The sequence below is a fragment of the Phyllobates terribilis genome, unplaced genomic scaffold (assembly GCF_046119375.1).
Source record: "Phyllobates terribilis strain yellow unplaced genomic scaffold, ASM4611937v1 Scaffold_7__3_contigs__length_470593459, whole genome shotgun sequence".
NCBI classification, from domain to species: domain Eukaryota; kingdom Metazoa; phylum Chordata; class Amphibia; order Anura; family Dendrobatidae; genus Phyllobates; species Phyllobates terribilis.
The window spans coordinates 273,228,358-273,250,588 of NW_027362767.1; the positions used below are offsets into that span (position 1 = coordinate 273,228,358).

General features: G+C 43.5%; 1 protein-coding gene across 1 annotated transcript in view; it reads left to right on the forward strand.

Annotated features, from left to right (window-relative positions):
* The window catches only part of NOTCH1 (notch receptor 1), a 54,376-nt gene extending 40,854 nt beyond the window's left edge, over window positions 1–13,522 (forward strand). Inside the window, exons 11-34 of the mRNA XM_073640762.1 lie at window positions 1,862–2,095; window positions 2,256–2,366; window positions 2,854–3,046; window positions 3,364–3,509; window positions 3,594–3,707; window positions 4,459–4,578; window positions 5,009–5,161; window positions 5,259–5,487; window positions 5,581–5,782; window positions 5,882–6,035; window positions 6,130–6,314; window positions 6,399–6,531; window positions 6,642–6,899; window positions 6,980–7,092; window positions 7,601–8,169; window positions 8,368–8,787; window positions 8,879–9,027; window positions 9,554–9,773; window positions 9,983–10,073; window positions 10,297–10,459; window positions 10,564–10,862; window positions 11,065–11,212; window positions 11,303–11,400; window positions 11,522–13,522. Of these exons, the coding sequence (XP_073496863.1) occupies window positions 1,862–2,095; window positions 2,256–2,366; window positions 2,854–3,046; window positions 3,364–3,509; window positions 3,594–3,707; window positions 4,459–4,578; window positions 5,009–5,161; window positions 5,259–5,487; window positions 5,581–5,782; window positions 5,882–6,035; window positions 6,130–6,314; window positions 6,399–6,531; window positions 6,642–6,899; window positions 6,980–7,092; window positions 7,601–8,169; window positions 8,368–8,787; window positions 8,879–9,027; window positions 9,554–9,773; window positions 9,983–10,073; window positions 10,297–10,459; window positions 10,564–10,862; window positions 11,065–11,212; window positions 11,303–11,400; window positions 11,522–12,949 (5,930 nt within the window). The 3' untranslated portion in view covers window positions 12,950–13,522. The remainder of the gene's footprint in view (window positions 1–1,861; window positions 2,096–2,255; window positions 2,367–2,853; window positions 3,047–3,363; window positions 3,510–3,593; window positions 3,708–4,458; window positions 4,579–5,008; window positions 5,162–5,258; window positions 5,488–5,580; window positions 5,783–5,881; window positions 6,036–6,129; window positions 6,315–6,398; window positions 6,532–6,641; window positions 6,900–6,979; window positions 7,093–7,600; window positions 8,170–8,367; window positions 8,788–8,878; window positions 9,028–9,553; window positions 9,774–9,982; window positions 10,074–10,296; window positions 10,460–10,563; window positions 10,863–11,064; window positions 11,213–11,302; window positions 11,401–11,521) is intronic.
* The last annotated feature ends 8,709 nt before the right edge of the window (window positions 13,523–22,231 follow it).

Below are 22,231 nucleotides of genomic sequence, written 5' to 3' on the forward strand. Positions count from 1 at the left end.
AAAAGCCAATGGATTAATGATGAAAGAGCCTGGAAAGTGATCTGCGCTGGAGCAGATGTCTGCAGCTTTGGTGTCGCAATTAGAATGAAAGTGGAGCGCTCCCCATGTGGAACGCAGGGCAGAGGTGTTGTCACACAGGGGCCCTTTTCTTTTCTCCTTTTGTGCTTTTATCTTCTCAAGCCAGAACATTTTTTTTTTCTGTGGAGAAGGGTGGGGGGGAGACGCGGGAAAAGTTGGTGGCCGCTCTACAGAAAGCTTTTTTTTTTTCTTTTGCATTGAGCGGCAGGCTGCGAGGAGTGGCCTTGATGGGACGATGACATGAGCCCCAAGGGGAGACAATGGCACTATTGTTGCGTCTGAGGGCTCACAGCTGAATAACTTCTAATCAGGCTCCTGTGAATGGCAGCGAGCGATGAAAAGCTGTTATTGCCAGCAAGTGCGGCCACTGTGTGCTCTGAATGCTTCTCTCTGCAAGCAGACTGAGAAGACGGAGACACTTCAGTGTTGCGCATAGTTAATCACTGCAACCCCCCCATGTTTCATTAGTGACAGAAGTAAAATTTCAAGAGGAGAAAAATGTTAAATACTTTCAGATGATTTACTGAACGTCGGAAGATTACTTTAATTTTGCAGGCGATATCTTACTGAAATAGGACCTGTGACCACTTTGTCCCATATAGTTGTAGCTCCCCTAGATGCTAATAGAGGTGACACAGTCATCAGAGACTTGCACTGGTTCTTGCTGCTAACGCAAATTACCCCTTCAGGAATCTAAAAGTCCAGCTCTAGTGCTCATGTGCAATCTAGATAGGTAGAGATACGTTTTGGACAAATGACTGCTAGAGACAATAATTTATATATCGCCATTGAAAAATTGTAATAACTCTAAGGCTGTGTGTCCACGATGCGTTTTTTAAGCGTTTCCGCAGCGGCAAAAACGCTGCAGAAACGCTTAAAAAACGCATGGTAGAAGGCCTGCCATATTTCCCAATGATCATCCGCATGTGCTGTGCACATGCTGCGGAAATTTCCGCTGCGGATTATCATTGCGGAAAAAAACGCAGCACTACCAATTATTTTGCGGAAGTGCTGCGTTTTCGCCGCCATTGACTTGCATTAGAAATCGCCAATTCCGCAAGACTGCATCTGTACTTGCGTAATTGGTGCATTCTAATGTGCGGATGGTACCCAGGTGTAGAGGACAGGAGACTCTCCTCCGGACCCAGGTACCATTAAAAAAATCTGTAAAAAAAAGAATAAAATAAAAAATAAATGTATATTTACCTTCCGGCGGCCCGCGCTGCGCTCCTGCTTGCTTTCCGACACTTCACGGTGGATTGAAAACCTGCGCTGACGTCAGAGTCATGTGACGGGTCACGCGACGCTGATGTCGGCAGGTCTTTCAATCCACCGCTACCGGCAAGGGAGAACGGAGTGAGCAGGACACCGGGGGCCATCGGAGGGTAAGTATACATTTATTTTTAACCATTCTCTCGGGTCACACTATATAAATCCATGCCGTTTGCATGGATTTATATAGTGTGACCTAGTTGTCACAAACACTTTCCAAGTGATGCTAATCGCTTGGAAAGCACTTGTCAACCCGCATGCGGAAATGCATGTGAAGAACGCTTCACATCCGCATGTCCCTGGCAGGAAAACGCATGTACAATCCGCATGCGTTTTTTTCTGCCAGGGAGATGCAGAAACGCTCAGGAAAAAATCCAGAGCATTTCTGCATCGTGGGCACGTAGCCTTAGGCTTCTGACAAAGTTATATTGATACCAACATTTGGTCCACAAAATGTAATTTCCCTTCAGCTCCGTGTTTCTCGGCTCTAAGGTTGTGTTCTTGTTTACAGGATTTGCTGGTCCCCACTGTGAAGTGGATATAGATGACTGTAAGCCAGAGCCCTGCCACTACGGAACCTGCATCGATGGCATTGCCACCTTCACCTGTGAATGCAAACCTGGTTATACTGGAAGGAAATGCGACACAGACATTAATGAATGTCTAAGCATGCCTTGTCAAAATGGCGGAGAGTGCTTAAACAAGGAAAACTTCTACATCTGTCAGTGCCTCAAAGGAACCACAGGTAAGAGGCACCATAGTCCTCTCCAGTGAATGGAACATACATTGTCCTCTGGCATCTGTTTTAGGGAATTTCCCTGGGAAGAAATTTAGATAATTCATGAGATTGACTGATTACAAACTGTAAAATGCAACTTTAATGTATTTATCTCCTCTTTTTACAGGAACCAACTGTGAAGTAAATTTAGATGATTGTGCCAGCAATCCCTGTGACTCTGGAAAGTGTATTGATAAGATCAATGGTTACGAGTGTGCCTGTGAGCCGGGCTATGCTGGTAAGTCAGCCAGATACTCCATCACAGAGGAACCACAATTAGAGCGCAGTAAGTGGACTGCCGGCAGCTAAGATGCTGGGATAGAGTAGACACTCGAGGACAGTTGTTATTATTCCATTCATTTCATCAGCGATCGGGTTTGAGCTAGTCTGACTGCTGTCTGAAATGGGGAGGTTAATAATCTCTTTTGATTAAGATTCTGCCCTCCTAGATGACCCATTGCCCACCTGTGCAAAGCCTAATTTTATGGGACTCCTCTCTCCCACCCCCCAATTTCTCATATGTCCTGTGATCAATAGAGCCTTTATTCCAGTTAAAAGCCAGTGTGCGCCCCATTACAGTCCTCCCTCCCATGTGGAATGGGAGTAACTGGAGAAGTGACCTGGGAGACACGGCCACTGTCGGGAGGCTCCTTACTTCACTGAATTCAGATCCTTCTCTTTATAGGAATGCAATCCACCATTTGTGACTTTTATGTTATTTTCAGGGAAGATGTGTAACATTAATATCGACGAGTGCGCCAGCAATCCCTGCCACAATGGGGGAACCTGCGAAGACCTTATTAACAGCTTTCGGTGCACATGTCCTGAGGGTTTCCAAGGACCAATGTGTCTGTCTGAAGTGGATGAGTGTAGGAGCAACCCTTGTATACATGGACTTTGCCGTGATGGCATCAACGGGTGAGTGTTGACAAGGGTTTGATATCACAGGTTACAAGCTAGTTTACCCTCTTGGATGAACTTATTTCTTAGTTTGCTCTATTTGTGGGAAAATTGGCTAAGAATATAGTTACACAGTTACCCATAGTAACTCCTCCAGGGGCTCACTAAACTTTTCCTCGCCCTCTGAATGGTAAATATGCCTGGTCATGGATGAAGGGATGTATTGGTTCATAATTATGTAGGTTTGCTATCCCAGGAGCTGGCCCTATAGGAACAGCTATCTTGGATGACCATATAATTTCGGCCGCAGATCACATTTCATGTCTTTTCTCTAGATACAAATGTGACTGTGATTCGGGCTGGAGTGGAACCAACTGTGACATTAATAACAATGAATGTGACTCCAATCCGTGTATGAACGGGGGAACCTGTAAGGATATGACCAGCGGCTACATCTGCACCTGTAAGGAGGGCTTCAGTGGTAAGTGTCGCCATCCTCGCCCATCAGTACAATCAGAATTCTAATGGATAATTTATTCCTGATGCTATGTGCTTTACTTTTTAGGACTGAACTGCCAGACAAACATCAATGAATGTGCTTCTAACCCGTGTCTCAATGAGGGGACGTGCATTGATGGCGTGGCTGGATACAAGTGTAACTGCATATTACCATACACTGGTAAGTCCCACAGATGGGACGCTGTACACAAGGTCCTTTCTAATATAAGCAGTGCTAGTGCCTGGGAGACTCAGCTTATGTTCATTGTTCTTTTCCAAGTCAAGGGAAGAAAATATTTTGCTTGGAAAAATTATCCATTGCCCCCTCATATACAGTCTCTCTCCAAAAACAACATAGTCTTCCCGCAAACAAGTTGAGGCTGTGTGATGAGTCTCTCCAATGATCCTGTCAAAGGTGAAAAAATCCTCAGTGTTGGCATATTCAGTGCCATTTTTTGGACTGTTCTCGGGCGGGCGGCCGGCCCACAATGCGCGTCTCAAGCTCTAGTGGGTGGGTGAGGGATTATTTTGACAGATTTGCGGTAAATGGGAATTGCTGTCAGAGTGAAATCCTGCTTACCGGCTTCCTGCTTCCCTTCCATTAAAATGGCAATGTGCACAATTGCAGGAAACCCTACTGAATTTCCTGCCTGGCCCCGGTCTCCACAGTAACCTGATGAGGATAGTAAAGGCTTTGGAAAAAGGCCACAGCCTATCTGGGAGGTAGAGGTTCACGGAGAAAATAACTTTCCTACGTTTTATTTTTTTCCGTATTGCTGATGTCACATTTTTAGCTGCTTACTTGTGTAATTTTTTTTTTTTTATCTACTACCAGTAACATTGCAGCACAAAACCTGGAGATGAGGCACTGATTATAATAAAAGGGGTCTTGGCACACTGTTTTGGTAATGCTGTTTGTCTACCATTTCCAGGGGCCACATGTGAGGATGTCTTAGCCCCCTGTGCGAATAGCCCATGTAAAAATGACGGAAACTGTCAAGAATCAGAAGACTTTGAAAGTTTCTCCTGCGTCTGTCCCGCTGGTTGGCAAGGTAAATTTAGCCCTGCGTTTATCCTGGCATCGTAGCCTGATAAGGAGATATTCTCTCCTGAAATGCCTTGCAGCACAAGTTGCTTTACTTGCCTTTATCTTTGTGTAAAATGATGGAGTGGAGCTCCAGGTAAATGTCGCCGCGTATTTTGTAGTCTTCTCCATGTTTCTGTATTTGATTCCATTGTGTAATATATTAAGTCCTCCAGTTGATGGCCGACTAGCTGCCTTGTATGTTCTCAGTAATAAAGCCCCTGTAACTTGATATTTATAAATCTTTTGCTATAGAAACTCCTGCGGCATCCGTACCAGTGTGTGATCATTCAGCTGAGTGACTTGCAGATATTTTCCATAGACATAACAGCTAGTGACCTGAAACCATCCTCCATATCCGTACAATCTTAACATCCTTTTTTCCCCCCCTAACAAAGGACAAACATGTGAGATTGATATCAATGAATGCGTGAAGAACCCCTGCCGAAATGGCGCCCTTTGTCAGAACACGAATGGCAGCTACAAGTGCATATGTAAACCTGGATACACCGGCAGGAACTGTGAGACTGATATTAACGACTGCCAGCCGAGTGAGTGCATTGTGCCAGCCATCTCTTCTAGGTGGTGGAATTTTAAGGGGTGGGGTGAGCAAGAAATGTATTGCCTTCCTGTGATTTTAATTTTCAGACCCCTGCCACAATGGAGGTTCCTGCACGGACGGCATCAATGCTTTCTACTGCAACTGCTTGCCTGGCTTCCGTGGGCCAAAGTGCGAAGAAGATATTAATGAGTGTGCCAGCAATCCCTGCAAGAATGGGGCAAATTGCACAGATTGTGTGAACAGCTATACCTGCACCTGCCCTTCGGGGTTTAGTGGCATCCACTGTGAAATCAACACTCCAGACTGTACAGAAAGGTACAGCAGCCTCGAGAGCTCATACTCCCACGAGAGAAAATGACGACCTCATTATTATATACAACTGAATAATCACCAGTCTTCTCTTTCCAGCTCCTGCTTCAATGGTGGCACCTGTGTGGATGGAATAAACACCTTTACCTGTCAGTGTCCGCCCGGATTCACCGGGAGCTACTGTCAACATGACATTAACGAGTGTGACTCCAAACCTTGCCTTAATGGTGGCACGTGCCAGGATAGCTATGGGACCTACAAGTGCACCTGTCCCCAAGGCTACACCGGACTCAACTGTCAGGTACCCAGTACTAGAGGCTGCAGGTTTATTTCTTCTTACATAGGAAAGTAATTTTTTCCCTATTCCACAATGTAACAATATTGATTTTATTTTCTACAGAATTTGGTGAGATGGTGCGACTCTTCACCATGTAAAAATGGGGGAAAATGCTGGCAAACCAACAACCTGTATCGTTGTGAGTGTAACAGCGGCTGGACCGGGCTGTATTGTGATGTCCCCAATGTTTCATGCGACGTTGCGGCTTTACAGCGAGGTAAGGGCTTCTTGGAGACCTGTGTTTTATAATCACACGTTACTGCTTTCTTAAAATGCTGTTTTGTGTGACATTGCACTTTTTCTGTCACCAGGTGTGGATGTCCATAGTCTCTGCCGGAATTCTGGGTCTTGTCGTGACACTGGGAACACCCACTACTGCCTGTGTCAGCCCGGATATACGGGAAGCTACTGCGAGGAGCAGGTGGATGAATGTAGTCCCAACCCATGCCAGAATGGAGCCACCTGTACAGACTACCTGGGCGGCTATTCCTGTGAGGTGAGTATCTATGGACCTTGCTGCTGTCAGTGCTGAGTAAAATCGAGATCGGATATTTTTGTTATATATTCTTTTCTTTTGCAGTGTGTTGCAGGCTATCATGGGGTTAACTGTTCAGAGGAAATTAATGAGTGCCACTCTCACCCCTGCCAAAATGGAGGGACCTGCATTGATCTTATCAACACCTACAAATGCTCCTGTCCCAGAGGCACCCAAGGTAAAGCAGAAGCTGTAAAAAGGACAGTGCAAATATCCAGGTGCCATATCATCCCTCCAGTTCTTATATTGTATCAATATACCACATTTTTCTATTTTTTTTCATTCCAGGAGTTCACTGTGAAATTAACATTGATGACTGCAATCCGCTGTATGAAGGGCCCAACCAAGAACCTAAATGCTTCAATGGCGGCAAATGTGTTGATCGTGTTGGCGGATATCATTGCAAGTGTTTACCAGGTTTTGTCGGGGAGCGCTGTGAGGGCGATGTGAACGAATGCCTTTCTAACCCCTGTGATGCCCGCGGTACCCAGAACTGCGTCCAGCTGGTGAATGATTATCGCTGTGAATGCCGACAAGGATTTACAGGTAACAAATATCCCTGGTCCCATTCTTTCCTCGTCGGCAGTGCAAACCTCGAGTACTAATCCAATTCCTTATTTCACTAGGGAGGCGCTGTGAGTCCTTGCTTGATGGATGCAAAAGTAAACCATGCAAAAACAGTGGAACTTGTGCCATTGCAACTAATACGGAGCGAGGCTTCATCTGCAAGTGTCCCCCGGTAAGAGATGAGCAGGACGACGCCATGTACTGCTGGGCATAAAACATATTGGTCCCAGTTCATCAAGACTGTTAGTTTTTCTCCACAGTCTTGATGGGGGGGGTGGGCGTCCTGGTTCATGAAGAGTTGCTTGTGTCGTCATGAATTGGGAGCATCTGACGTGGGCATGTGCCTTCATGTGCCATGCCATGAATCTGATTGGAGTAAGATTTCTAGCATACGGAACACCGTAGCTAGTCATGAATTAGACCAGCAGTGGCATCCGGCCCCATCCCTCCTCCCGTCCCAACTTTGCTCATTTTGGCAAAACTGAAAATCACAAAAGTTGTTAATTTTTTACACAACTTCCAAATTGCTTTGACGAATTGGGGCCCAGGTGTAGTTAACAACTTTTCTATAAAAATGACATCTGGTCTTTTAAACTGTAGATCACTACGATTAACATGAATTTGGAGATGAAAACCTGAGTTGTTGTTTAATTATTTATTTATTTATTTATTTATTTAAGGGATTTGATGGCGCCAGTTGTGAATATGACACCCGTCTGTGTGGGAATCTTCATTGTCACAATGGTGGAACCTGTATATCTGCCCTCAAGACCCCTAAATGTGTCTGTCCAGATGAATTCACTGGACCCCTGTGTCAGTACCCCGTCAGCAGCCCCTGTAATTCCAACCCTTGTTACAATGGCGGCACATGCAAGTTTGTGACAGAGGAACCTTTCTTCCAGTGCATCTGCCCCCAGAACTTTAATGGTCTGTTTTGCCACATCTTGGACTATGGCTTTAAAGGCGGCCAAGGACAGGACATCGAACCACCTGATTTTGAGGAGGCTTGTGGGATTGACCTATGTGCGGATCAGGCAGGAAATAAGATCTGCAACACGAACTGCAACACTCATGCCTGTGGGTGGGATGGAGGCGACTGCTCCCTGGATTTCCACGATCCTTGGAAGAATTGTACCGAGGCTCTGCAGTGCTGGAAATATTTTAACGATGGAAAATGCGACTCCCAGTGCAACAACGCAGGATGCCTCTATGACGGCTTTGACTGCCAGAACATCGACAATCAGTGCAAGTAAGTAAGAAAGTAGTGGCAAGTTGGGTGAAAAAGGGGAGGATGTGCCAATACTGGGGCGAGCATGGGGAAGGCAGTGAGGAGAGCGTGGGGAAGGTGCATGCGGACAGTGCAGCAAATTTGGGAAAGATGCATACCGACATGGCAATCTGCATTTGAAGCCTCTGTGAGTGACTCCATTTTCCTACTTTTTTCCAGCCCCCTGTACGACCAATATTGCAAGGATCACTTCCAAGATGGTCATTGTGACCAAGGCTGTAACAATGCCGAGTGCGAGTGGGATGGTCTAGATTGCGCTAATAATATGCCCGAGAAATTGGCTGACGGCACCCTGGTATTAGTGGTCCTGGTACCCCCAGAAAAGCTGAAGAACATTTCCGTAGACTTCCTCCGAGAGTTGAGCAGGATCCTTCACACAAATGTTGTGTTTAAGAAGAACGAGCATGGAGAATACATGATTATCCCATACTACGGCAACAAAGAGGAGCTGAAGAAACATCACATCAAAAGGTCCACAAGGGATTGGGCCGATGCCCCAAGTGCCATCTTTAGTGGTGTGAAGGATTCCCTGATGTTTGCCAGATATCGGAGAGAACTTGACCAGCTGGAGGTGAAAGGGTAGGTGGACTATTTTTTTCCAGCACGAAGTTACATGTGATAAAGCTGGCTATGATTCATTCGTAAGTGACCTCTAACCCTCTATACACAGGTCAATCGTCTACCTGGAGATAGATAATCGGCAGTGTTTCCAGACCACTTCTCAGTGCTTCAATAGCGCCACGGACGTTGCGGCATTCCTCGGGGCTTTAGCATCACTTGGCAATCTAGACCTCCCGTACAAGATAGAAGCTGTTAGAAGTAAGTTCCCAGACTTCAGGACTCCATACAATAAATCAGCGTCCTTTTTTTTCATAAAGCTTAGTAAATAAAACGCCTTTCAACTTTTTTTTTTTTTTTCTACTGGATTTATGTCAGGATCATTAATTCTTTAAGAAGGGAGAAAAGAGAGGGAGAGAAATTGATCAATAGCGTACACGAGGTGGTAGAACCGTTATCTTGAAAATCCCATGTAAATCCTCTGTCTTAGCAGCTCAACGAGAGCGCAGTGATGTGAAGTTGATTAATCCGTTTTCTTAAAGGAGTAAAGAAAACCTGTCTCTTGATACTGCCATTCGGGGCAGGAGAGAATTTTAAGGGTAATTTGCAATTCTGATGAGTAATGGAAAATAATCTTATTTTTGTAACGATTTTTTTTTTTTTTTTAAGAGATTACGATGTCCTTTTTTTTTTTTTGTACGGAGAATTCCACTCATTTCCATTGTGCTTGTGCTTTGAAATGCAGCTTTAATGTCTGTCTCACCGAGCTTCTCCTGGTTATCTTCAGGTGAAACGGCAACTCCACCGACCAGCTCGCCACTCTATCCCAGCCTAGGTGTCAGCCTGTTCGTCATCCTTGTCATCTTTGCTGTCGTGGGAGTCCTCATCCACAACAAGAAAAGACGAAGGGAGCATGGTCACCTCTGGTTTCCCGAAGGGTTCAATGCAAAGGAGTCAACCAAAAAGAAGAGACGAGAGCCCCTCGGGGAGGATTCAGTAGGCTTAAAGTAAGTGTTGAATCCGGTGCTGGAAATGTGCTGATTGCCGCTACCTTTCTTTCCATCTTTTACATATTGGCATTTTGTTTTTATACTGCTTATGTGTATTTAGATCTGGGTTGACCATGTTAAATAATATACAAATGTTTTTGTTTTGTTTTTTACATTTTTTGGTTCTTCTTTTTTTTTTTTTTTTCATTTTTATTACTTCATTATAGGCCCCTAAAAAATGGTGCAGATGGTTCTTTGATGGATGATAATCAAAATGAGTGGGGAGATGAAGAAGCCTCAGAAAGCAAGAGATTCCGGGTAAAACCCATCTTTGGATAGTTGTACTTTATTTTGCATTGAGCTTTACATATTGAGTCTCCTTAAGGAAAACTGTGCTTTTGTTTGGTCTCTGTAGAGGTATTTGTGCTGTTTCTGGGCCTTTTTTGTCATATTTGTGCTGAATTTATAGATCAGGGAACTCCATAATCTGTGTGTCTTTGAGCTGTGGGTGCCTCGTGCTGAAAGTTGTCTTCTCCATTAGTTTGATGACCGCGTCATACTTCCCAATCTTGATGATCAGACCGACCACAGACAGTGGACTCAGCAACACCTGGATGCAGCCGATCTCAGAGCTCCATCTATGGCTCCCACTCCACCCCAAGGAGAGATTGATACTGACATGGATGTTAATGTGCGAGGACCAGGTAAGCTCATATGTCTTTGTTTTATTTTTTATGTATTATATAAATGTTAGCTGCATCCTGGGTATTAGAAAGTATCATCTTAACAGTCTATTGTCTCCTTCCAGATGGCTTCACCCCACTTATGATCGCAGCTTGCAGTGGAGGAGGACTAGAGACCGGGAACAGTGAAGAGGAGGAGGATGCTCCTGCTAACATGATCTCTGACTTTATTGGTCAAGGTGCAAGTTTGCACAACCAAACTGATCGCACGGGAGAGACTGCCCTTCACCTGGCTGCTCGATATGCCCGTGCTGATGCTGCCAAACGGTTGCTGGAGTCCAGTGCCGATGCCAACGTGCCAGACAACATGGGGCGCACTCCTCTTCATGCTGCAGTGGCAGCTGATGCACAAGGTGTATTTCAGGTGTGTTTCTTCAATTATAGACATTGTGCGATAGAATGTTACGTTGCTGCTTCTGCCTCTATGAAGTGAGCACCAAGATAACTACAGAACGTTAATACATGACCCTCTTCCGTAACAGTCTCCAAGCAATGGCAGGAATAAACCTGAAGATGCGATTTTCTTGGAAAATGATCTTCTTTTTTTTTTTTTTCTTCTCGAACAGATTCTTATTCGGAACAGAGCAACAGAGTTGGATGCCCGCATGTATGATGGTACAACTCCGCTAATCCTGGCAGCTCGTCTGGCTGTGGAGGGTATGGTGGAAGAGCTGATCAACTCCCACGCCGATGTGAACGCAGTGGATGATCTTGGTAAGCATATGAACACCATTTTAGTCATCACATTTTTTTCATTGTCCTTCTGGGAAAGGTTGTAAAATGTATTCATTTATGTCCTCCCAGGAAAATCTGCTTTACACTGGGCGGCCGCAGTGAATAACGTGGATGCAGCAACTGTTCTCTTGAAAAATGGTGCCAATAAAGACATGCAAAATAATAAGGTGACGGAAAAAGTATTGTATTATCTATGGCCACGTGGCAATGTGATGAAATGTTCTGCTCTGGAAGAGTAGAGAAATGTATTGCTGCAAATCTTCTAACCTACTGCTTTTTCACGTGCAGGAAGAAACTCCTTTGTTCCTCGCTGCAAGAGAAGGAAGCTACGAAACAGCCAAAGTGCTTCTGGATCACTACGCAAACCGAGACATCACTGACCACATGGACCGCCTTCCACGTGACATTGCACAAGAGCGCATGCACCACGATATTGTTAGATTATTGGATGACTATAACCTTGTAAGGAGTCCGCAGCTTCACAATGGTCCCATGGGAGCTCCAACTTTATCTCCCCTCTGCTCTCCTAATGGTTATATTGGAAACATGAAGGCAACAGTGCAAGGCAAGAAAGCTCGAAAGCCAAGTGCCAAAGCTTCTGGGTGCAAAGAGTCTAAAGACATTAAAGCCAGGAGGAAAAAGTGTCAAGATGGCAAAGGTGGGCTGCTAGATAACAACAGCTCTGGTGTCCTCTCCCCCGTCGACTCTCTGGAGTCTCCTCATGGCTACCTGTCGGATGTATCCTCTCCTCCATTGATGACTTCCCCATTCCAGCAGTCTCCATCGATGCCGCTCAACCACCTCAACAATATGCCTGATACCCACATCAGCATGAATCACATGAATATGTCTGCCAAGCAAGAAATGGTTGGTGGTAATAACCAAAGGGGATTTGAGTCCATGACACCCCGTCTTGCTCATCTCTCCGTGTCGAATCCCAGCACTGTGCTGAACGGAGGCTCCATGCAGTTTACAGTGGGTGGTTCAGTGATAAAAGGCCAGTGTGACTGGTTGAGGCTGCAAAATGGGATGGTCACCAACCAGTACAATCCCATGAGAACTAGTCTCCAGCAGGGAGGCCATCAGCAAACTACAGCAGCCCTCCAGCACAGCTTGATATCTTCTTTACATAATGGCTTGCCAACCACAGCTCTCTCGCCGATGATGACCTATCAGGCGATTCCCAACACACGGTTGTCCGGACAAACTCATCTTCTGCAAGCTCAGCAAATTCAGCAGATACAGCAACAAAACCTGCAACTCCAGCAACAAAATATGCAACAGCAACAGCAGCAGCAGCAGCAACAACACAATGCAACTTCTGCATCTACCACCCACATTGGTGCACCCTTCTGTGGAAACGACATGGCACAATCAGACATGCAGCAATTGACGAGCAACAGCCTGCGTTCGTTAATTCCCCAGGATACCCAAATCTTAACAGGCTCTTTGCCAACCACTCTTACTCAATCTATGTCAACCACCCAATTCCTAACACCACCCTCACAGCACAGTTACTCCTCTCCCATAGACAATACCCCAAGCCACCAGTTACAGGTCCCAGACCACCCTTTCTTGACCCCATCCCCTGAATCGCCAGACCAATGGTCAAGCTCATCCCCTCATTCCAATATATCTGATTGGTCGGAGGGTATATCAAGTCCTCCAACAAATATACAGCCCCAACATAACCACATTCCTGAGGCTTTCAAATAGACTCTACTAAAGATGAGCCATGAAGCAAGGCCCCGGGCCGATATTAGATGCTGATACAGACTAAGGGTTAAAACATTTTATACTTCAAAGTCCAAAAATTTGTTTTATTTATTGGAGTACTTTTTAGTGCGGACCTAAACCTTAACACTGCCCCTTTTTATTTATGTTTTCTGGATGAACTTGTTTTTTTATTTTATTCTTTTTTTATATTCCTGCCTTTAAAGTATAGGACTATAGATGTCTATTGTGTGTAGACAGATTCTTTGTATTGAATATGGTATTTATTTTGTCCTCCTCTGACTTCGCCATCCATTGCAAAGAACAAAACACTTCGGCCCCTCAAAAGCAAAACATTGTACATTTAAGGTGTAAAAAAAAAAAAAAAGATATATATTTTATTGTAAGCAGCTTGTGTGGCCATGGAGCCAAACAACCTCAGCTGAGACCGTCTGCAGTATTATGGTCTATTCTTGAATGTGTTTTCCACAGGTAAACACTCAGATTATTGACAACTCTGTCGCACTGAAAATGTTTTTAATGCCCCCAAACATTTTTAATTTTTAATGGTAGAATGTACTATTTTGTGATACTAATACCCCCCCCCCCCTTAGTTACATGTTATAATGGTTTTTGGTCAGGTTTTATACATCTGGTATCTTTACCCCTGAGCCCTCGTTCCCACCAACCGGGAACAGCGCCTTGGAGAAACAACACAAAAAAGTGATTTTTTGGTACAAGCCTGTGGCATTTCTAAGCTTTGTATATAGACATTAGACCCATACTGTGGATTTTGTTTAAAAAGTCTACATGAATATTTCTTCAGAAAAACGTGCCCGCTGTGGTTCTACGCCGTGAACGCTAATCTCACAAAGACATTTCGGCAAGGGACGCTGTTATGAACACACGTCTGGAGAACTGTGAATTACGAGGTTGTCCCCCGCTGTAAAAAGCGTATTGAGACTAATGTAGCTGGAGAGATGAACTCTTTAGTCCCTTTCTATATGTGGATTAATGCCGGGAGCGTCAGACATCATCGTGTAAAGAGAAATGAAAAAAAAAAAGGTCTAGAATGTAGTGACAAATATTGTATCTATCTACACGCAAAGTTGTAGTTTGCAAATAATGATGTATTTTTTTTTTACGGCTTTGTAAGCAAACAGTTTTGTTATAATAAATCATATTAAAAAAATATTTGATTTGTTAAAGGACATGGGAGAGGGGTGGCATATAGTGAATCTATCAGCATTCCCTGCTTGATTAATGTCTGCACGACAATAATGTAGTCATCTATATAAAGTATCTGTATCAGTCATATGTATAAAGAAGTAATTGCCCTGACAGTACAGCAGCTCAGATGAGCTGTTAGGGAAAGGTGCATGTCAACAAGCTTCCTGTTTCCAAAAGAATTGTTAGTTACTTTGTACAAGATAAGTAATGAAATGTATGTACACAGTGTCTTCACCAGCAGAATAGTGAGTGCAGCTCTGGAGTATAATACAGGATGTAACTCAGGATCAGTACAGGATAAGTAATGTAATGTATGTACACAGTGACTGCACCAGCAGAATAGTGAGTGCAGCTCTGGAGTATAATACAGGATGTAACTTAGGATCAGTACAGGATAAGTAATGTAATGTATGTACACAGTGACTGCACCAGCAGAATAGTGAGTGCAGCTCTGGAGTATAATACAGGATGTAACTCAGGATCAGTACAGGATAAGTAATGTAATGTATGTACACAGTGACTGCACCAGCAGAATAGTGAGTGCAGCTCTGGAGTATAATACAGGATGTAACTCAGGATCAGTACAGGAAAAGTAATGTAATGTATGTACACAGTGACTGCACCAGCAGAATAGTGAGTGCAGCTCTGGAGTATAATACAGGATGTAACTCAGGATCAGTACAGGATAAGTAATGTAATGTATGTACACAGTGACTGCACCAGCAGAATAGTGAGTGCAGCTCTGGAGTATAATACAGGATGTAACTCAGGATAAGTAATGTATGTACACAGTGACTCCACCAGCAGAATAGTGAGTGCAGCTCTGGAGTATAATACGGGATGTAACTCAGGATCAGTACAGGATAAGTAATGCAATGTATGTATACAGTGACTGCACCAGAAGAATAGTGAGTGCAGCTCTGGAGGATAATACAGGATGTAACTCAGGATCAGTAATGTATTGTATGTACACAGTGACTGCACCAGCAGAACAGTGAGTGCAGCTCTGGAGTATAATACAGGAGGTAACTCCGGATCAGTACAGGATAAGTAATGTAATGTATGTACACAGTGACTGCACCAGCAGAATAGTGAGTGCAGCTCTGGAGTATAATACAGGATGTAACTCAGGATCAGTACAGGATAAGTAATGTAATGTATGTACACAGTGACTGCACCAGCAGAATAGTGAGTGTAGCTCTGGAGTATAAATACAGGATGTAACTCAGGATCAGTACAGGATACGTAATGTATGTAAGGACTTATTTAATAGGGATTTTACATATTCAGGGTGAAGCGGTTATATTCTGCACTTGCTCCCTACTTACAGTTTTGTTGTGCTGACTGCCTGTTGCTCGCTGACCATTTCCTGCTTTTTGGCCGATGGGGTGAGCGATGGGCTGGGGTTTCATTCTTTACAGCAATAATAAGCTTTCTAAGGAAAGTTGTTTTGTCAGATCTATATCTATTACTGTTGCGAAACATGCAATTCTGATCTATTTTTTGCTTACGGGATGTGATACCTGTTTGCGGGGTCATCAGTGGACTGGAGGGTTCTGTCATAAAATCTCATCACACAATTCCCTAGTAAAAGTGCGGCTCTGATGACTTCCACTGGAATGATAAACATCCATCTAGGGAAGTGATTAATCATCACACTGACGAAATGTATCCCTGACAGGAGGGAACTCTCATATGGATGTCAAGCTGCTAACTAGACCGAATAACGCTTTATGAATGTAATGACCAGGTATGACACAGTCTCCCATACACAGGAGAGCTCATTCGGACGAGCGCTCCCAAATTTTCTATGAGAAAGATGCCAAGTGACATGTCAGCTAGCGGCTTATCTCAGGGAGAACAATATGATCAGCAGTCCGAAATCAGACATACGGTACTGGATCATAATCATCTCACCAGATCATCATCATCCTCCCCCGATGATCAGTCACTCAATGCCCCATACACATTAGACATGTTGGCTGAACCCGTCTATCGGCCAATATTAGTATAGTGTGTATGGAGGCTCTAGTGCCTCATGTCTTTTTCTGAGCTCTGATTTATGACAAAGTTAAATGTGCAGGGAAACGAGAGCCTGTAAAAGCAAAACAATGCAACATTTTTATTGAAACAATTGCAAAATTATTTTTAACCTCAAATACATTTAAGTAACAAAGAAAAAAATGGGCCCAAAGGTAAAGAACATATTTAAAGAAGACCGTTCCTGTTTATAAGCTCTACATAAAGTATTGCCTTCATAGTGTTGGCTGTTAACTCTTCCCTGCTCCTGGCTATCTGGGGCTAAATCTCCGAGCAGGGAAACAAGTTTACACCATGTTACCCATTGCATGTATGATGCGCTTTCGCCCTCTAGCGGCCCCAGTTAGATCTGCACTACTACCAGGAACCAAGGATGTTAAGATTTGATTGTTTGTGATGTCCCTGCAGGGAAGAAGAAGCCCTACTATAAAATAAGGGGCCATCAGCTGCACAGAGTATTTCAGCAGAAGAGTGTGTTGATCTTGTGGGAGAAAGTGACCTGTCTGATGTGACTCTGTTAGTGAGTAGTGTCATATTACCATTGTTATGATCTGCAACATAGGCTAAGGAAAGATGGGGAGAGCTGTCCCTACAGTAAGACTAAGCTGAGCCCCTACGTTGTAGTGGGCTACCTGTTCCTTGTGAACAGACCCACCTTCGTCCTCGGCTAGTCTGAACGGAGACCTATAGAGAAAGGGAGGGGTCCCTAAAGGAACTAAGGACTGGGACAAAAATGGGACACCTCCTAACAGAATTTGTTGCAGAGCAAAAGATAAACTGACAAAAAGTACTAGAGGTCCCAGAGGACCAAGCAAACTAGAGAGAGATAGGCACAAAAGCACCTGGCTAGAGAGACAGTCAAAACAACACTGAAGTCCAGCAAAGCCAGAAGGGCAGAGCTGGAATATATAGGCAGCTGGTCACGTGACGGCAAAACACAAGATAGCAAAAACTAACAGGAGGGTTCTAACAGTACCCCCTCTTTTATGAGGATCCTCCTGATCCTCCAAGCCCAGGCCTATCAGGAAACCTCCTGTGGAAAGCTCTGACAAGTCTAGGAGCAGAGACATCATCTGCCCTTACCCAGGAGTTATCCTCTGGACCGAAACCTTTCCAAGCGACGAGATATTGCAATCTCCCTCTATGCCCTCTGGAATTCAGGATACGAGAAATTTCATATTCGCCGTCTTCCACCACCGGAGGAACTGTGACAGTGACGTCCCTATCCGATACATCAGCCTTTTTCAACAAGGAAACATGAAACACAGGCTTAATCTTCCAGGAGGTGGGGACCTCCAACCTAACAGCAGACTGGTTAACCACCTGAAGCACCTTAACCGGTTCCCGACCGCCCACTGAAGATAAACGTCGGCGCTCGCTGGGCTCTGCAGCGCCGACGTTTAAAAACGGTGGGTGGTCTCGCAGCGCTCAGGACCCCCAGGGTCCTGCAAGCGCTGCGATTCCGGTGCAGAGCGTTAGCTCTGACAGGGGACATCATCGGGACCTGATTGGATCAGGTCCCAGTGATGTTAACCCTTTGCTATGTTCTATATGCCGCGATCTATAGTGATCGCGGCATATAGAAGATAGACAGAGGAGAGGGGGTCGTCTTACTTACCTCTCCGACGACCCCTGATACCTTCCAGGACCTGGGGTTGCTATGGCAGCTGGAGGTCACATGACCGCCTCCAGATCTGCCATATATGGTGTCCTGCCTGGCTCAGCCTGCAGCTGAAGCCAGGCAGGAGACTCTGACTGTGAAACAGTCAGCGAAGATCTCATGTAATGTAATACATGTCTATTACATTACATGAGATCAGTGATCAGAAAAATAAAAATTAATGTCCCATACAGGGACTAAGTAAAAAAAAGTAAAAAAAAATGTTTTTAAACTGTTAAAAAAAAATCACAAAATAAATAAATAAAATATTAAACCAATAAATCCGTATATTTTTACAAAACCAAAAAAAGTACACATATTTGGTATCGCCGCGTCCGAAACAACCCGAGCTATAAAACGTCACGCTAATTAACTCCTTCTGTGCACACCGTAATAAAAATAAATAAAAAACGGAGCAAAAAAATATGCTTTTTCATCATATCACCAAACAAAAAGTGGAAAAAAATGCGATCAAAAAGCAAAATAGAAATAAAAATGGTACCGCTGAAAACGTCATCTTGTTCCGCAAAAAAAAAAAGCCGCCATACAGCTCCATCAGCCAAAAAATAAAAAAGTTATAGCGCTCAGAATAAAACAATGCAAAAAAAATATTTTTTTCTATAAAATAGTTTTATTGTGTAACAGCGCCAAAACATAAAAAAAAAATACAGTAAGTGTAGTATCGCTGTAAACGTACTGACCCGAAGATTAACGCTGCCTTATCACTTTTACCACACGCAGAACGGCATAAAAAAAACCTCAAAAAACAATTCCTAAATTGTTGGTTTTTGTTAATTTTACCTCCCAAAAAACGGAATAGAAAGCGATCAAAAAATGTCACGTACCCAAAAATGGTACCAATAAAAATGTCAACTCGTCCCGCAAAAAACAACCTGTCACATGACTCTGTCGGCCGAAATATGGAAAAATTATAGCTCTCAAAATATGGTGATGCAAAAACTAGATTTTGCAAAAAAAAGCGTATTTTAGTGTGTGACAGCTGTCAGTCATAAAAACCCGATATAAATCTGGTATCTCTGTAATCGCACCGATCCGAAGAATAAAGTAATCTAATCAGTTATATCACACTAGGAACGGCGTAAAAAATAAATAAAACCAATTCTTCACCTGCTACTGATTTGTTTATTATGTCTCCCAAAGATCCCAGTAAGGCTCTGCTCACATTTATCCTGCGCTCTGCGCTAAGCGCTTACACCAGAGTTTCCGTGTAAATCTCTGAAATATGTGATTCAGCCGGAACCCATGACGGAAGATTCCCTGTAATGAGGCAGATATAGGCCACTGTGGACGCCGTCTAGCCTGGGATCCCACGGTGTCAGTTTTCTTAGGTGTGCATAAAAGTGCGGTTGGCCACAGTTTTGTGCACTTCTGAAAAAAAGGACCCTGCTAAACAGAGGCCAGACGGAGTCCAGAGTAACTCTGCTGCCTCATTACAGTGAATGGATCCCGCAGGGGTTTCATCTGAATTACATCACTTGGAAATTTAGATGGAAACCCCGATGTAAGTGCTCAGCCTCGAGCACCGGATAAATGTTACGTAAAATGTTCCCAATAAAAGCTTCAACTCAGTACTCAAAAAAAGCTAGTCCCCACTCAGGTCCATCATCTGTTAAAAATGTAAGGGACTTCCAAGTTACTGGTAGCAGAAAGGCTCGGGAAAAGCGAAATGGCCCTTGCCCCCCAAAAGAAATTCAGAAAATTTTGTGCTCCCAAATCCAAATGCCTATTCTACAATAATTTGTTCTCCAATTGTCAAATAGCGCTCCGTCCCCCCCAGATCTCGCCGTACGGCTGAGCGGTACGATACAGCCACATATGGGGTATTGCCACTTTTAGAAGAAATTGTGTGACACATTTCGGCACCATTGTTACCCATTGCCCTGTGTGAAAATGTAAAATCTGAGGGTAAAACATTTTTTTGTGGTAAAAATATAATTATGCTTTTTTCACTGCCCAATGGTATAAATTTAAAAATTAAAAAATACTCACTACTTCCCTAGAAGAATTCCTTGAGAGGTGTAGTTTACAAAATGGGGTCACTTGTGGGGGTTTCTGCTGTTTTGGCATGTCAGCGACTCTTCAAATGTGACATGGTGTCTGCAACCTATCCCAGCCAACATAGCGCTCCTTTCTCTTCCGAACCCTGCCGTTCACCAAAGCAGTGGTTTTCCCCCACATATGGGGTATCGGCGTACTCAGGAGAAATTGCACAACAAATTTCATGGTGCAATTTATCCTGTTACCCTTATGATAATGCAAAATTAGGGAATGAAAAACATTTTTTGTGGGAAAAATGTGAAAATTTTATTTTTACGGATCAATATTATAAACTTCTGTGAAGCAGCTGGGGGTGCAAGGTGCTCACCACACATCTAGATAAGTTCCCTAAGGGGTCTAGTTTCCAAAATGGTGGCACTTGTGGGGGGTTTCCACTGTTTAGGCACATTAGGGGCTCCCCAAATGCGACATGGCGTCTGCTAATTATTCAAACAAATTTTACATTCAAAAAGTCAAATGGCGCTCCTTCCCTTTCAAACCCTGCCATGCGCCCAAACAGTAATTTGCCTCCACATATGGGGTATCGGCGTGTTCAGGAGAAATTGCACAACAAATTTCATGGTGCAATTTATCCTATTACCCTTATGATAATGCAAAATTAAGGGATGAAAAATGGTTTTGTGGGAAAAATGTGAAAATTTTATTTTTACAGCTCAATATTATTATCTTCTGTGAAGCACCTTGGGGTTCAAGGTGCTCACCACACATCTAGATAAGTTCCCCAAGGGGTCTAGTTTCCAAAATGGTGTCACTTGTGGGAGGTTTCCACTGTTTAGGCACATCAGGAGCTCTCCAAACGCAACATGGCGTCTGCTAATTATTCAAATTTTACATTCAAAAAGTCTAATGGCGCTCCTTCCCTTCCGAACCCTGCAGTGCGCCCAAACAGTGGTTTTCCCTCACATATGGGGTATCAGCACGCTCAAGAGAAATTGCACAAAAAAATTTGGGGTCCATTTTTTCCTGTTACCCCTGTGAAAATAAAAAAATTGGGTCTAAAGTAACATTTTTGTGAAAAAAGTTAAATGTTAATTTTTTTCTTCCACATTCCAAAAATTCCTGTGAAGCACCTGAAGGGTTAATAAAGTTCTTGAATGTGGTTTTGAGCACCTTGAGGGGTGCAGTTTTTAGAATGGTGTCACTTTTGGGTATTTTCTGTCTTAAAGACCCCTCAAAGTGACTTCAAATATGATGTGGTCCCTAAAAAAATGTTTTTGTAAAATTTGTTGGAAAAATGAGAAATCGCTAGTCAACTTTTAACCCTTATAGCTCCCTAACAAAAAAAAAATTTTGGTTCCAAAATTGTGCTGATGTAAAGTAGACATGTGGGAAATGTTATTTATTAACTATTTTGTGTGACATATCTCTCTGATTTAAGGGCATGAAAATTCAAAGTTTGAAAATTGCAAAATTTTCAAAATTTTTGCCAAATTTCCGATTTTTTTCACAAATAAACGCAAGTTATATCGAAGAAATTTTACCACTATCATGAAGTACAATATGTCATGAAAAAAACAATCTCAGAATCAGGGGAATACGTTGAAGCGTTCCAGAGTAATTACTTCATAAAGTGACAGTGGTCAGAATTGAAAAAATTGGCCCGGTCACGAAGGCAAAAACAGGCTCTGGTGCGAAGTGGTTAAATGGGCCCACAAACTTCAGACCCAATTTTTTAGAGGTAATCCTCAACCGCAGATTCTTTGAGGACAACCAAACCATGTCGCCCACAGTAAACAAAACCTCTTTACGTTTCCTGTTAAAATACTTCTTGGACTTTTTGTTAGCCTCTTGAAGGTTACAACGTACATTAGTCCAAACTCTCTCCAAATCACCGGAAAAATTCTCCTCCTCCGGCACAGCCGACCCCAATTTGGAGAACAAACCAAAAGACGGATGTCTCCCAGTACAACAAAAAAAAGGAGAACACCCAGCAGAGGAGGATGTATGGTTGTTAAGAGCAAATTCTGCGAGTGGCAGAAACTCAGACCACCCCTCTTGATTGTCTGCCACAAAACATCGTAAAAACTGTTCAACATCCTGGTTCTTTCTTTCAGTCTGTCCATTAGACTCAGGATGATATCCAGACGAAAATGACAAATGGACTCCCAACCTGTCACAAAAAGCATGCCAAAAGAGAGCCACAAACTGAGGTCCCCTATCAGAAACAATGTCAGTGGGAATGCCATGGAGCCTGACAATTTCCTTAACAAACGCCTTAGCGAGTGTCTTAGCGCAGGGTAGCTTAATGAATGGAACCAAATGACACATCTTGCTAA